Raw genomic sequence first — 16,360 nt, forward strand, 5'->3', positions numbered from 1 at the left:
ACATAAAGGAGAAGTGCAATGTTTCTGTTTTGAGGTCCACCACACCAGTGACAGATCCGTAGAACCGGAAATTTTAAGACCAAATAGTTATAATGAAATTTTGCTGTTACGCTATACCATTCCAAACCGAGTATTCCCGGTCATAGAAGATTTATTAAGGATTAAAACACTTTCAAACAACCGAAACAAAATATACATATGTGAATAATGGATTAACAATATATCAACATATCCTCTCTACATAATATATAAACGGTACTAAGATGCCTCCCTTCCCCTACCCGAGTATCAAGTTACTCGTACCTGGTTATCCGACCCCATTGTTTGTCGTCGTCATGGACTCACAAAACAACACAGTACTAGTACTACACACATGAACAAACACACACCGATTATTAAATGGACGGGTTAAGTTGTATTGTGGGACGCTTGGCTATTGTAGGGTTACACATACTTGGGGTCTGTGTACTCTCTGTAGGGTTAAACATGTGTGTAGTCAATACGTATATATATACTTAACATAGAATTATATAGGTAAATGTGCCCAATGGCAATGTACAGGATGGCACATTCTTTTCTGGACATCGAGACTGATTATACCGGTAAGACGTTATCGTAGACAATGGTCAGTGGTGACTAGCGTTAATCAGGCATAATTTTGTTTGAATGTCAGTTGTCATGTGAAATCACTAGTTATATCTGTTAATCTTAGCCCAAACACGAACCGGAACAGTTATTCGCAGATGGTATGCATATTAGTATGATATCAGGTAGTAATTATCATTAGAAATGATTAAAAACTTAATGTAAAATAAAATAAAAAAAATGTGAAATTAATAATCATTTGTAGGTGCTGGAATGAAGAACAAGCTGTCAATAAACGTTTATAAGCACTGATCGACTGTCCTTTTCAATGGTGACCAATATGGCAGCCAAGTGGGTTTGGTCACTGTTGTTGCTTGTGAAGATACATTTCGGTGAGTGATGACGGTTCATTGTATTTGTAAAGAAAAGTTAAACATGCTACAGTACAGTTATCATAATATCTGATCTCGAAGCTTGTGTCTCTGGAATAAACCAAAATGGTATAAGTAGATCGATAAGTAGAACTGATAGATTTATGACTCGAATAAATAACCCCGTAAATATTCAACTACTATTTGTTTATTTCTGACAGATTCAGGGTACGCTCAGTGTGTCAATACGTTAGATGTGACGGCTCATCTAGACTATTCTGGACATATTAAATCGCCGAACTACCCATATAACTACAATAAGTAAGTATCAGTATTACGTATTTGTTTGTAATCATTGTAACAATCGTTCAGTGTTATAAAAAGGAAAGCTGATTGTGAATTTTATGTTTGTTTGTGCTTCATGTATCATGAAGTTTTGCAGTTATTTAAACTTCACTGTTTCAGGCACAAACGTAAACTTTAAGGTTGACGTTCCGTTCATGTTTATGAATTGATAGACTAAAGAACATGTAATCTGCATTAACTAGTTTTTTTTTTAGTTTTTTTTTTTTGCATCGCACTTTATGTTAATAACTCGAAAAATGTTTCAAATTTACTTATTTTGAGAACACTAATGATATCTGTTTAAATATTTATGATTTTTTTAGTGAAAATTTAGCTCCCTCGGGTTACATGTATCCCGGGAGCTAATAGTTGACAGGAAATTAGAATTGCCGTTCGTTAAATGAATAGTTTCAATATCTGCATTACCTCCATTTAGATACGCGGTGGATAATGTCACAATAACATGTCTGGCAAAGGAGTAGATGTATGTAAGGTCATCGAGTGCGTACTGTTAATACACAAAAATACACTATGAAGTGTTTATCATACGCCAAGTGATCATATTTCTAACAGTGTCAGCTGACTAGACTAGTCAAGGTATTTCTGTACACGTTAAATTGCATTGTTACTATTATAACGTATTACGTATTACTGATATGAATTAAATGGTGGTGGTTGTTTTAGTGTAATGAACTCTTTTATCTTTGACATTCAAATATTCTCGGCGTTCAAAGCAAATCAAATAATTTAATCTCCCTTCAATGGGTAATACCATACATGGTAAGAACATCGAATCCCAGTTCATATGCTGCTGTAAAGCAATGTGAATTGTATATAAAAACAGGTCACATCTGAATACAGTACGGTTTAATTCAACCCCGCAGTATGCAAACACTCCGTGATATCGGTCAATACCTCATTTCCGATAATTAAAACAACTAAGTTAACCTGTGTACAAGGATAACCTACTTAATACAAGCAATGTGTTAGATCTAACAAGATGTCATTTTACAGAGGTTATACTGAAAACAACCAAAATATATATTATATAGTAGATACTAAATACAAGTTGTTAGAATATAGAATAAAAAAAATATGTATTCAAGATCTACCGCTAGGCCTTTATATCTAATCCAGGTATTCAAGTAGTTCATATACTCAGGCTTCCGCCTGAAGAAGCCCTAAAAAGAAGAAAGGCCTACCGGTAAACCTTGATTTTTTTTATTATTATTCTATATACATTTGTATATATATATATATTCAGAATTTTACATTGTGACAAGGAGGAGTCATCAATGCAGATCCGCTGTAGCATTTTCTCCTCATACGAGGGCATTAAAACACAGCAACTTTCATTCTAAAATATTTTCATATATTTTCTTGTCCTAATTATTTCCAGACATATAATTAATTGAAGCAAATATTATAACATTCATGAAGGATATGTTCTTGTGGCAAATCAATTTGCTCTACTGACTGTCTTTTTGTCCAAACCAATCCCTATTTTGAAGGGGAGAAAATACAATGAATATTGATTTATATGTCCGTGTGCATTTTTATCATTTTTTGGATGTGTTTCTTTGCTAAGGTCGGTCAAACATTTCTCTTACGAAATGTACGAATTTGTGGTGAAATTATTATTTTTAACGTAAGCAAAACAAAATCATACAATATCTTCAAAGTATATTAATGATTGTTTGCACATTTGATAAAAATAGAAAATCCTCTAATACATGGAAGTAAAATTATCTCTATTGTATCCTCATAATAACTGCTTGATATTATTTCTATCTATTTTATTCATTTTCCAGATTAATGTTTTTTCTTTCATAAAATAGTATTTCATGCATTCCGTTAACTATTTCAAAGTGCAAAATATTGATTCTGTTTGATATAAAATAAATCTTATCTGGCAACTGTAAATATCTTATCTTCTGTTATTATCTTTACAGTCGGGCCAACTGTGAATGGCTGATAACAGCTAGCACTGGCGTGGTTGTCATCAGCATCGATGATATGCTGTTAGAAACTAACTTCGATAATATTTACTTTTATGATGGTATGTATCTATATTACACAAGCGAGTAAGACATATTTACTTATATGATGGTATGAATCTATGTTACACAAGCGAGTAAGACATATTTACTTATATGATGGTATGTCTCTATATTACACTAGCGAGTAAGACATCATGAGCGATTGACACACCAAACATATTCGCCTATATCATACAATAAATTATTTGTTTGTTATCGTACAACTGTATATGCCAACATCAGTAATGTACAAGCATATACACATACAGATGAGATATATCTACATACTAAACACCTTACTGGGTTAAATGTTGTTAGCAATGAATGCTTTATGTTAATAAGATAAAGATTATTGTATTTATCATACATATAAAGTAGTTTGATAACGACATAACACTTTTCGAAAAAGAGGTTCCATTGTACATGTATTTTGGTATATACATACTTACATAATGTATACATTTTCGAATAAAATTTCTAGATATGTGGCATCTGTATTGACTATGCACATGGATATCTCCTGTTGTTTAAAAACGTTATTATATACTTGGTTATCACCACACAACTGCTATTATAAAGTCAGATACTCTGGCCAAATTAAAGAAGCATATAAGGACCCAACACCTCTTCACGGCTGCATTGCAGGCTCTTTACACAAACGTCATGACCAAACTACCCTTTATTTATTCATTTTATGAACAAACTTACACCACTATAAATTGCACTTTAAATGAATTTATTGACATAACACACTTACCGGTGTAAGGTCAAACATAAACCCGGTAATTTCCGTGATTACAGTTATTTGCACATTGAGTCGATTATCTTTTTGCTTAATATATAATGGCGATTGTTTGCATTCTTGTTTATCAATTATAACTAATACTGTTATCCATAGGTTGTAAAGCACTTTAGAGTAATTTTACAAATTATATAGGGCGCTATATACACGTTGTATATTATTATTATCATTGCATTATGTGTATATAAAAATAAAAAGAATATGTCATGATCATACCATGAGTGAAAATATTTTCTTGTATTTACGACTATGAATATTGTGTACCACAGGCTCTTCCTCGTCAGGAACATTGCTCGGTAGTTACACCGCGGAGACAACTGGCATTGAAATCTCGTCAGGCACAACAATGCTGGTGCGTTTCACAACAGACTCGAGTGTTACCCGGCATGGATTCAAATTGACTTATTTTGCTCTCTACTCGGCGTCTTCCTCAAACCGTATGTTAATTATTTTTTCATCACAGGTTTTTAAAAATCTCGTGATTGAGAGCCTATATCTACTTGATCAGTATTATTAACCATAAGTGTCAAAATAAAATATGTAATGAAGATACGTAGAAACCTTTACAAAACATTCAGCTACCAGTTTAGTATACGAAATAAATGATATATACTGCTTTAACCCATATTTCGGATAAGTAACGATATGCCTAAACCTTTGCTATATCAGACAGACTATAGACATATGTGTTTGTATACCACACTCACTCTGTATCTATGTCATCATGCAGTACACGCGTGGCCGTACTCGCCCTGTGGCACCACCATCAATATCAATACTAACGATATCCAGCAGCTGAAGCTATCCTCCGCCCCACTGTCTACTTCTCCGTAAGTTATTTCATAAATGATTATTCAGTCTAATCTTTCCTAAGTGGGTATTAAAGAATGTGATCGTAAACGAGTGTAAATATTTACAGTTTGAATGGCGATCTCGCATTAATTGATTTTTATGCATACTTCCTGTCAGAACTGGAACAAAAACAGAATGAAATTATACGAAATCGCAATTCTGAGGCACACAGTTAACGTTTCCTAACCTGTGATCATTATTGTTTTATGGATTATAAATTACACAAATTGTTTGCCAGGAATGATATAACTAGTTACTGAGTTCAATTACTCAACCGCCTTACGTAATCACCTTATATGTTGTCCATGCAGTTCGCTGAGTAACTGCGATGTGACCTTCTCCGTGTCGGCCAGTAATTTGAATGTGACCATACTTTGGAGTGATTTGGCGTTCACTTCGAATGGTTTGAATGTGACGTCCGTTAACCTTTGTGATCAGCAGTATGGACTCTCTGTATGGGACGGTGAGGAAACAGTTTAGATCGAGTACACGCAGTGCTTTATTTGCTTCTGTTAAATTATACCATAATAGATCTTGATACGAAAAATCATTTCATTGCTGTTCGTCATTTAAGATATATTTACATGTGACTCTAAAGACTTAAAAGCCTTTACCACCAGCATGAGTGGATGCATTCTTAACTGTGAATAATATATTTCGCCAAAACAGAAACCTGTCACCTAGTTCATGGCTGTTAAAGATACCGGCTCCACGTTGTTGTATTGGCTGTTACAGGTAACGGCTCCACCTTGTTGTATTGGCTGTGTAACGCCGACCAGAGCTCTGATGATACCGTTATTATCTACCCTACTCAGACATCGGTAATGTTCCGATACAACTCTCCCATCTCTACCACGGGCCCGATCATCAGCATTCAGAATTATGGAGGTTAGTATAGCTAATAACTCAGAGAAAATTGAATTTCACCGGTAATATCATTATACAAAAAAAAACAGAATAATGTCTTTGCTTATAACAGCAATTGTGAAAACAACTTGCCATTTACTCATTTAAATACGTCTAGATGCATGTAATGGTCGATAAGACATACTTGGCCCTCAGTAGCATTGATGCTTTTCATCAGGTAATGGCATAACGGGTAGGGTGGTGACGTCATTTCTTCATTGAAAGGCTACTCCCACTTCTACGTTCATTGTAATCTATACCCTTTATATGCTAATGATATTAAGGAAATAGACATTCGATTTTTGCGCTGTTCAAAGTTGTATAACTAGTGTTCCTGTAGCGCAAGTGTGTCTAATCTTTCCGGATGATATGTATATCGTTACCCGAAACTTTTCATTGAGGTTCCCTTTGTAAGTAGATATTTTGGTCTGATCATGGTTGGAGAAGTCACAGATGTCTGACGTCCTTTTTGTGTAGCTTATATGTATCGTCTCAATTCTTGATTATGCTTGTTCTTCTGGTTTTTTTTATATACGAACTTCGTGTTAAAATGGTACTGTGTCAAATATATATTTACATCTGTATTTATTATATTTTTTTTTGCTTTTAGATTTATGTGATTTTTGTTTGTAGACTTAAGATACGACAAAGGATTTTGCTGCTATTAGAAATGTATCCATGTAAACTGAATACGTTGAATAAAAATGCTTAAGTTTAATATTTCAAATTCATGGTTATAAATATATTCAATCTCCAGCCTGCATTGCTGTATTAATTTCACAGGGACAGCCGCTACAGCCACAGTACCAATTCCTACGACACAGTCTATCGTCTCATCGTGTGGTGATAGATCGATGATCTCAGAGTCGTTTCAACAATATCTTACGTCTCCCAACTACCCAAACTATTATAGCAAGTAAGTCTGCGTATAACACGTACCTCACGTCTCCTTACTACACTGAATTTCAAGCGAAAAAGGCTTTTTATAATACGTATTTCACTGCGCTAATTATCAAACAAACTATAAGGTGTTGATCTTGATATAAGACACCACACGTGTCTACATGTATAACTACCCGGTATACTCTTTTGTGTAAGTCTATATATAACACAACCTTCAGGTCACCTTACTTCTATGCAATCTAAGCGAGTAAGTCTGTATATATGACATACCACAAATCTCCTGATTCCAAGTTAGAACTCGGAGCACACGTCCCCTACATACATGATATACCATAGAAAGTAAGTATGGTTATAACATATATCTCACGTGCATTACTACAAAGCATTACCCCAACACACTGTAACCAGTAAGTCTGCATATTAGACATGCCATGCATGTCCCTATCTACTGGGTATACAACATCGAGGAAGGAAGATTGTTGTAAAAAAAGAATAGGAGATAAAAATAAATAAAAACAAACTGTAGTGTGCAAATATACATGCTGGAATGTGGAAAGCGTGCTGTTATCTAATAATATCTGATGTAATAGGTAATGTTTTCTTTCAAATTATCCTTAATAGATACACTTTTATAACAATGAATTTACAACTAATCAGTGAATGGATGCATAGGAGATGTATCCGCATTACAAGTTGAAGGATTCATATGGATTATTTTAAAATACAAATTGTCTTATTTGATAACTTTATAATTGTTATTGGCAAGAATTCATTTTAAATTGTTCTTCTTTCTTTTGTTGTTTTTGTAGCTACTTAAGTTGTATCTGGACAATTACGTCACACGATCTTAATGGTGTCATTACATTGAATATCATCAGTCTGTATACATAGTTAGTCCACGATTACCTCTCCGTGTATGACGGTAAGTAATAAAGCCTGTCAATTATACGTCACTGTTAAGATAACCTTCAATTTGTGGTATTATAAGATGTTAAATTTGACGCTCGTCTTGTTCATAGACTACTGTAGACCAAGAATATCAAGGGCAGGTGGATACATTCAGTTCGTCTTATAGACAGTTTTTTCCTCCTTTACTAAAACGTAACAATTAGTTATACATGAAGAAATAAAATAAAATATAATATATGCATGGAGACTAGGATTATGCGTTTGTTAGTTCAAAACCAACGTTAATCGGCATTCCTTTTTTGAGTTTATTAAACTCTGTGTATAAATTAGCGTATACATAACGAAACACAAAGATTCAGCGGATTGATGCATGCTGCAAATATGACGCTTGATCGTTTGTATGATTAATACACGATTCAGCTTGATTAAATCATCAGAATTTACACATGTATCTACTAAATGTTACATATTCTCGAAATCGTAGAGACAAGCTTTGATGAAGTGTGTCTTTTTATACAACAAGGATGCTGACAAATACTGTTTTCCATGAACAATGGCGACTTCGTTCTGTATTCTTAGACCACGTCACTACCAGAGCATTGTATAAAATGGCGTTCATAACGACCTCAATAAATGAGAGGAAAATGTAATTCAGATGAATAAAAATGGATTTAAAAAAACTTAAAGTCATATGTGTTGTTAACTTCCTGATTTACCTTAACTATTTAGCCTAGCATCGTCATCTACTGTAGTGACAATTGTATCCATGAACGAAGTTGGTAGGAGCATACCAATCATGAAGCGCTTACGCGTGCCATAGCATATGTCTGTAGCGTCAAAAACTACCGAATACGCCGTCAGCATGAAGGTCCTTTGTATTAACATCCAAACATTGTTTAAATGCTACAATACACAGAAGACAAAAACCAGTCGAAGCAGGTTGCTACATATCATGGATTTATTTTAGCAATTTTCAAATTTTAGTCAGACATGCTTGGTTTAATACTTTACTCGTTCCCTTTACATACCAGGTCCCGGTACCGGCTACCCTGTCTTGGGTGTCCAGTACAGTGGCAGCTACACAAACGTCACTCTGACATCCACTTCAGCCTATGTCACCTTGTACTTCAGTACCGATCATTCCATCACCAACTCCGGTTTTTACATCTCTTACTACACTTCGGGTACTGCATGTAAGTATCAAACAAGTCAAGCGAGTGTTCCATTGAAATACACTTTCAGCATGTATTTCCTCCGTGTAAAGGTCGAACACATTTTAAAGATACACATTTATTTATTTTTTTATGTTTGTGGTTTTCTTTTTGGGGGGGGGGGGGATTTTGTTTTAGTCCGAGATATTTCAACTGTTTGTATGAAGTCAATCTTAAAACAAAACGTATCATGACGGGTTTTTGACTTATAGAGCTAATATAGTAGAATACATGACACCCATAACATTAGTGTCAACTTCATTTATCACTTCCAAATATAAAAACTTCATAAAGACAATCGGTGAGAGGCGATTATTAGAAATATGAGAACAATCTTAAAATATCCTACATCTCATGGTATTGGATCAGTTGATGGATGTGTGACAGCACGTCAGTAGTTAAAGGGGGATCTGGGCAGAACCACCAATTCGTGTTATATACACTATACAAAAACGTTGCCTAAGTTAGCTTTCTCACCATTTAGTTTGTTTCGTTTGCACATACTAGCTACGCCGACATGTGCATCAGGTTACAGCCCGATTAATGAATTGGACGCGTCAAGCACTGAGGGATCAATCTACTCCCATATCGCGTACCCGTCAGGTTCCTATGACAAGTAGGTACCACTTATACATATATTGTATATTGAATTTGTCAATTTATACCATAGCAATACTTGGTTGATGCCTAGTTATGAAACATCTAATTCTGAGTGTATAGTAATACGGACGTTCCAACAGGAAACGTAAATATAGGTCAACAATGGAGGTCTGCCTATGTTCTCGTGGCAATTTCTTCATCCGATGATAATATTCTCGTATCCCTCATACCTACAGTACAAAATAATTCAATCTTTTCTCTGATATGTTACTACGGTAAAAAATCGATACAGACATTGTGATAAAAACAACAAATAAAGTAGAATTTCTGTATAGCGTACAAGTTCACCCAAAACATGTAGCACAGTAGAAAATGTGGTTACTGTATAATGTTTGATGACTTATTTCGAAAAACGATGTTAGACTGCGTTATTTGGCAGAAGATACACATAATTAAAATAATCATGTTCAACGCTAAGGGGAGGTAATACGATAATCAAGCTGAGGGTGTAGATTATGTAGACTTGACTCCGGAACAAACTTGATATACCCATGACAGAAAATGAGTGTATCCATTGCTATATACATTTTCTTTTTTATGTATGATAAGTCTATATCTAAATGCTAAATGACGGAAAACAATGTTTACTCGTCTGTGACTTTCCTCGTTTCAGTGGATATGAACAATACTGGTTGATTAAGAAGTCGGACGTCTCTGATACGTTAACGTTTTACTTCGCTGCGTTCCGACTAGAGGCTTGTTCCTACGACACACTCAAAGTCTATCAAGGTAATCATGACACACTCACGGTTTACAGAGGTAAACATTGCACACTCACGGTCTATAAAGGTAAGCGTGACACACTTACGGTCTTCAAAGGTAAACCTGCCACACTCAAAGTATATAAAGGTAAACATGACACACTCACAGCCTACAAAGGTAAACGTGACACACCAACAGTCTTCAAAAATTAACAAGACACACTCACAGTCTACAAAGGTTAACATGACACTCGCACAGTCTACAAAGGTAAACGTGACCCACTCATAGTCTACAGCGGTAAACAAGACACACTCGTGGCCTACAAAGGTAAACAAGACACACTAACAGTCTACAAAGGTAAACGTGACACACTCACAGTATACAAAGGTAAACGTGACACACTCACTGTCTACAAAGATTAACAAGACACTCACAGTCTACAAAGGTGAACGTGACACACTCACAGTCTACAGAGGTAAACATAACCCACTCACAGTCTACAAAGGTAAACGTGACACACTCACTGTCTACAAAGGTAAACATGACACACTCGCAGTCTACAACGGTAAACAAGACACACTCACTGTCTACAAAGGTAAACATGACCCAATCACAGTCTACAAAGGTAAACGTGACACACTTAGGGTATACAAAGGTAAACATGACACACGCACATCCTACTTAGGTAAACGTGACACACTCACAGTCTACAACGGTAAACAAGACACACTCACTGGCTACAAAGGTACACATGACCCACTCACAATCTACAAAGGTAAACGTGACACACTCACAGTCTACAAAGGTAAACGTGGACCACTCACAGCCTACAAAGGTAAACGTGACACACTCACAGTCTACAAAGGTAAACATAACGCACTCACAGTCTTCAACGGTAAACAAAACACACTCACTGTCTACAAAGGTAAACGTGACACGTGACACGTGACACACTCACAGTCTACAAAGGTAAACATGACACACTTACAGTCTACAACGGTAAACAAGACACACTCACTGTCTACAAAGGTAAACATGACCCAATCACAGTCTACAAAGGTAAACGTGACACACTCACAGTCTACAACGGTAAACAAGACCCACTCACTGTCTACAACGGTAAACAAGACCCACTCACAGTCTACAAAGGTAAACGTGACACACTCACAGTCTACAAAGGTAAACGTGGACCACTCACAGCCTACAAAGGTAAACGTGGACCACTCACAGCCTACAAAGGTAAACATGACACACTCACAGTCTACAAAGGTAAACATAACGCATTCACAGTCTTCAACGGTAAACAAAACTCACTCACTGTCTACAAAGGTAAACGTGACACACTCACAGTCTACAAAGGTGAACATTACATTCTCACAGTCTACAACGGTAAACAAGACACACTCACTGTCTACAAAGGTAAACATAACGCACTCACAATCTACAACGGTAAACAAGACACACTCACTGTCTACAAAGGTAAACATTACATTCTCACAATCTACAAAGGTAAACGTGACCCACTCACAGTCTACAAAGGTATACATGCCAGACTTACAGTCTGCAAAGGTTGATATGACCGTAGTCTCTAAGCCTGGTAAGTTATATTAACACCGACAACGTACCGTTTAGCTTGGATTTAGAAACACGTTTGTTATGGTGAGCACTTTCAATAAAGGAGTTAAAGTGCTTCAACAATGTGGTGCAAGTTTTCATTTAAGATTGCTCCTCTTGCATTCAGTTTTGTATCGTTTTAGAATGATTTTCAACTAAATGAATAATGATGACTACTAAAACATCTAAAACATTTATCAACCTTTATAAATGTGAATGAATATGTATTGTATTGTCATTGAATGTTTCGATTCTGAATCAGATGGCACATTTTTTAACAGGTGGGTGTCTTTACGACACCCTTGAATACACCTTTTGTGGCGAGGTGGATTTATCTCTGAAATACACTGTTAGCCGCGGTCAGTATGTTCTCTTCTACATGAGCACAGACTATTCCGTACGCTATACGGGATTCGAAATGAGATACTATACTGGTGACGGTACAGGTATGTATTAGGTTAAAGGGACATAACTCAAAATCTGTATTTGTTTATGGCGTCGCTGTATGTCACTATACGCCTTCGGAATGAATTTGTCTTCATTACCGCAAACGTCAGAGTTGAAACTTAAACTCCTGTTTATTAAATATTATGATATCAATGAAAATGGAAAATCCATAAAGTATTAATACTTATAACAGTCTTTAATATTCCCTACGGTATGTATAGCGGCAGGTCGTGTACTATTTAAAGGGTAAAAAATGCATGCCTTTCCAAAGCAGACATAGTCTCTAATGTGATTTATATATTGCTCTTGTAACTATGCATTATGAACCTTCAGGAACAGGAGCCGTGTTGTGATAGTAAGAATTCCAATATGCACAGTAACTGAGCGCCACCCGAATATGCTAGATCAACAATAAAGCAGATGATAGCAATGTTTGTTTGTTGCCATGTGTGAAAGATAAACCAGTATAGGGAAACATGTGATAAGCGTCGATATTTCAACATATTATGATTGATATGTCACCGTTTCATTTCTATACATTACAGATGATGAGACGGACGAGGGTGGTGTTCCTTTGGCTGCTATCATCGTACCAGTAGTTATCGTCTTCTTTCTTATCCCTATTGTGTTCCTAAAATTGAGATCAGTTCTTGGTCGTAAGTCAACAACAAAAACTTCCGCCAAAGTCAGTCCACCAGATTTAAATCATTTTAAGCTGACTACTACAACAAAAGTTAAGGTTCCGAAACAAAAACCAGAACGGAAAAAGGCAGTAGTGAAACCTCCGCCTCCTAAACCAAAGCCTTCAGCACCCCAAATACCTCAACCTAGACCCATACTACAGCCAATACCACCACCGCCACCACACGGCTTCCATGACCCTGCCTACCCACCCCCAACACAGCACATGGGAGGATCAGCCCCACCCATGTACCAGCCATACAGTAACTATGCTCCTCATACAAATCCAACGGCGCCTGACGTTCCAGATCCGTTTTTGTATACACCACCCTACTAAGGCTGTGAACATTTAATATGAATTAAAATGTTTGTGTTTATTCTGTGTGTAAGGAAACAATTACTGACTATACATTAAGGCATGCTTTAGAAAACTCCGTTACAGTGGTTTTCTATAAATTGTTTGCTTTAGAATCGTGAAAGGTTTACACAACTATAAAAAATCATCAATTAGCATCACTCATCAGAAAGACACATAATTGTACAGCATCTGTTTGTCAAAGTAAATTATTGCGTATAACTTTTTTTATCAGGCATACCATAAAATTATATATGTGCTGGCAGAGACAAAGTGGTTGAATGGTACGGTAGGGAGTTAGAAGATTTGAAGTGTGTATGTATATACGGAAAGGTTAACGAAACTTTACTGTATGTTTGGAAACTTTCGCTTAGTCAAATAAAAGCCTCTAACTGGTTAAATCTATTTGCGCCCAGTGCTAATTTCGCTCTTCAAGTTAATTGATATATATCCTGTATGATGGACATTAAAGTGTTTGTTGTCAGGATATGTTTTCCCTTGATACGAACGGTAACAAAAAAGTTAAACTGCGACAAAATTTCCCAGTATGCAGTATTACATGTAACTGGTGCGCGTGATATATAGAGTTGATACATCAAGTTATCGAATAAAACCTGAAAAAGGTGGCATCGAAAAAAAAAAAAAAAAAAAATATGTATGAATAGTAGTGTACCAATAAATTTACTTTTTAGTGTTGGAATGTTGTGTTTCAATGCAATTACATGTACAAGCATAACAAACTTTAGTGGTGTCTTATTTTATATTTCTACTTAATTAAATGTTGCATATTTGGTCAGTGTACCTACAACCATGAACTTGTTCTGTTATTATCTTTTGAGCGTTTCGTCTTGTGGAGTTGAAAAAAGCTGAGTATCAAATGTAGGTTTGAATTCTCCACCTTTGTTTTCCAAGTGATGATGTAGAACTGATGGGGTATTGCTTAATATGTGCTTGATATATTTGATATAAGAAACAACTATTATCAGGAACGTTGTTCTAAAAATCAATCGGAAACGAACATACAAACACAAATTTTCGAGAATAACTGTACATATTGCATTTTATAATTCTTCTAAATTTGTGAACAAGAAGTTTTTCCCAGGCGTAGTTGACGCTAATTCCCTTGAAAGAGTGTGTTCTGATCTGGAACGAGCTTCGGTCCCAAGTTACACTTGCTAGACGTACAACAGAAGTTACATTCATAATCGAATCCAAATGCACCAGTATCAGCCATGAAGCAGAACGACTTGTATCCGCCGTTATTACTCCAGTCTTGTGAACAGAACGACTTGTCCACACACCTGAAACGAGTTTAATAAAACACAGGTAACATTCCTACAAATATCTTTGTAAATTGTTCTACAGTATCACACAAACCCACCACCTGTTATAATCTTACCACTATACGTTATCTGGTGTATTGTTCTACAGTATCACACACACCCACCACCTGTTATAATTTTACCACTATACGTTATCTGGTGTATTGTTCTACAGTATCGCACAAACCCACCACCTGTTATAATCTTACCACTTTACGTTATCTGGTGTATTGTTCTACAGTATCACACAAACCCACCACCTGTTATAATCTTACCACTTTACGTTATCTGTGTATTTAATGTGTGTTACTCTAATTATTATATCTTAAGTAAAATAGACTTTCTTGAATGAAATAAAGCATATGATATTTTATGCTGGACGCCCATTACTAATTAATCATATTTCTATATAGCTATAGTACTCAGAATCCCGAGGCATTGCTATAGATAGCTAAACCTTTCAACAGAGCGTTGAAGGGAGCCGAGTCTCAAGCATACATGTATTTGACTTGCTGTTAAACGAAAGAACAGTTTCGGTTTACTATACATGCATTTTAAACAGGGATATTCCGCTTTACAGTCCCTGCGGTTTACTGACATAAACAGCCATAGTAAGTCCCCACGGTTTACTGCCATAAACAACCATAGCCTCGCGGTTTACTGTCATAAACAACCATAGTCCCCGCGGTTTACTCTCATAAACAACCATAGTCATCACTGTTTACTGTCATAAACAACCATAGTCCCCGCGGTTTACTGTCCTAAACAACCATAGTCATCACTGTTTACTGACATAAACAACCATAGTCCCCACGGTTTATTCTCATAAACAACCATAGCCTCGCGGTTTACTCTCATAAACAACCATAGTCCCCGCGGTTTACTATCCTAAACAACCATAGTCATCACTGTTTACTGACATAAACAACCATAGTCCCCACGGTTTACTTTCATAAACAACCATAGTCCCCGCGGTTTACTGACATAAACAACCATAGTCATCACTGTTTACTGACATAAACAACCATAGTCCCCACAATTTACTGACATAAACAACCATAGTCCCAGCGGTTTACTGTCATAAATAACCATAGTCCCCACGGTTTACTGTCATAACCAACCAAGGCCTCATGGTTTACTGAAATCAACAACCATAGTCCCCGCGGTTTAATGTCCTAAACAACCATAGTCATCACTGTTTACTGTCCAAAACAACCATAGTCCCCACGGTGCACTGATATAAACAACCATAGTCAACACTGTTTACTGACATAAACAACCGCAGTCCCCGCGGTTTACTGACATAAACAACCATAGTCATTTAAGCAATAAACTGCATAGATGTGGCAGACCAACTGGTATAACTGCCACATGTGTCACAGACAAACTGAATGGTGCGCGCTAGCTCACCATGATAAGTTTGTCTGTGACACATGTGGAAGTTATACCAGTTGGTCTGCCACATCTATGCAGTTTATTGCTTATATTTATATTTCCATAATGAGAATTCGCAAAAAAAATATATGTCTTTTCCAAATTTCAAATTTCCTGCTTATTACCGTCAGGTCAGGTCAGTATCTAGAACGGCACAAAGATAACAGCTGACGTCATGCGCTATTTCCCATACAAAATTGAAAAGACTCCGCAACTTTCGTT

General features: G+C 36.2%; 2 protein-coding genes across 2 annotated transcripts in view; one reads left to right on the plus strand and one right to left on the minus strand.

Annotated features, from left to right (window-relative positions):
• The first annotated feature begins 425 nt into the window (after positions 1-425).
• LOC110457473 (deleted in malignant brain tumors 1 protein-like) lies at positions 426-12,968 on the plus strand. The gene is made up of 15 exons (XM_021508773.1): positions 426-602; positions 851-977; positions 1,178-1,277; positions 3,254-3,360; positions 4,412-4,579; positions 4,873-4,972; positions 5,306-5,457; positions 5,730-5,882; positions 6,684-6,816; positions 7,613-7,725; positions 8,744-8,905; positions 9,431-9,539; positions 10,197-10,312; positions 12,181-12,345; positions 12,892-12,968. The coding sequence occupies exons 2-10, from the start codon at positions 914-916 to the stop codon at positions 7,692-7,694; spliced, it is 1,059 nt and encodes a 352-aa protein (XP_021364448.1). The 5' UTR covers positions 426-602; positions 851-913; the 3' UTR covers positions 7,695-7,725; positions 8,744-8,905; positions 9,431-9,539; positions 10,197-10,312; positions 12,181-12,345; positions 12,892-12,968.
• Positions 12,969-14,430: 1,462 nt separating this feature from the next.
• The window catches only part of LOC110457425 (low-density lipoprotein receptor 1-like), an 18,538-nt gene continuing 16,608 nt past the window's right edge, over positions 14,431-16,360 (minus strand). Inside the window, exon 10 of the mRNA XM_021508707.1 lies at positions 14,431-14,683. Within this exon, the coding sequence (XP_021364382.1) occupies positions 14,497-14,683 (187 nt within the window). The 3' untranslated portion in view covers positions 14,431-14,496. The remainder of the gene's footprint in view (positions 14,684-16,360) is intronic.

The sequence above is a fragment of the Mizuhopecten yessoensis genome, unplaced genomic scaffold (assembly GCF_002113885.1).
Source record: "Mizuhopecten yessoensis strain PY_sf001 unplaced genomic scaffold, ASM211388v2 scaffold1147, whole genome shotgun sequence".
Taxonomy (NCBI): domain Eukaryota; kingdom Metazoa; phylum Mollusca; class Bivalvia; order Pectinida; family Pectinidae; genus Mizuhopecten; species Mizuhopecten yessoensis.

What these genes read in the sequence shown, in the direction of transcription:
- LOC110457473 (XM_021508773.1), top strand. Translation starts at nt 914, where the DNA reads ATGGTGACCAATATGGCAGCCAAGTGGGTTTGGTCACTGTTGTTGCTT. An exon ending in TAATATTTACTTTTATGATG is followed by an intron (nt 3,361 to 4,411) that starts GTATGTATCTAT and finishes TGTGTACCACAG; the next exon opens with GCTCTTCCTCGTCAGGAACA. An exon ending in TGGACTCTCTGTATGGGACG is followed by an intron (nt 5,458 to 5,729) that starts GTGAGGAAACAG and finishes TGGCTGTTACAG; the next exon opens with GTAACGGCTCCACCTTGTTG.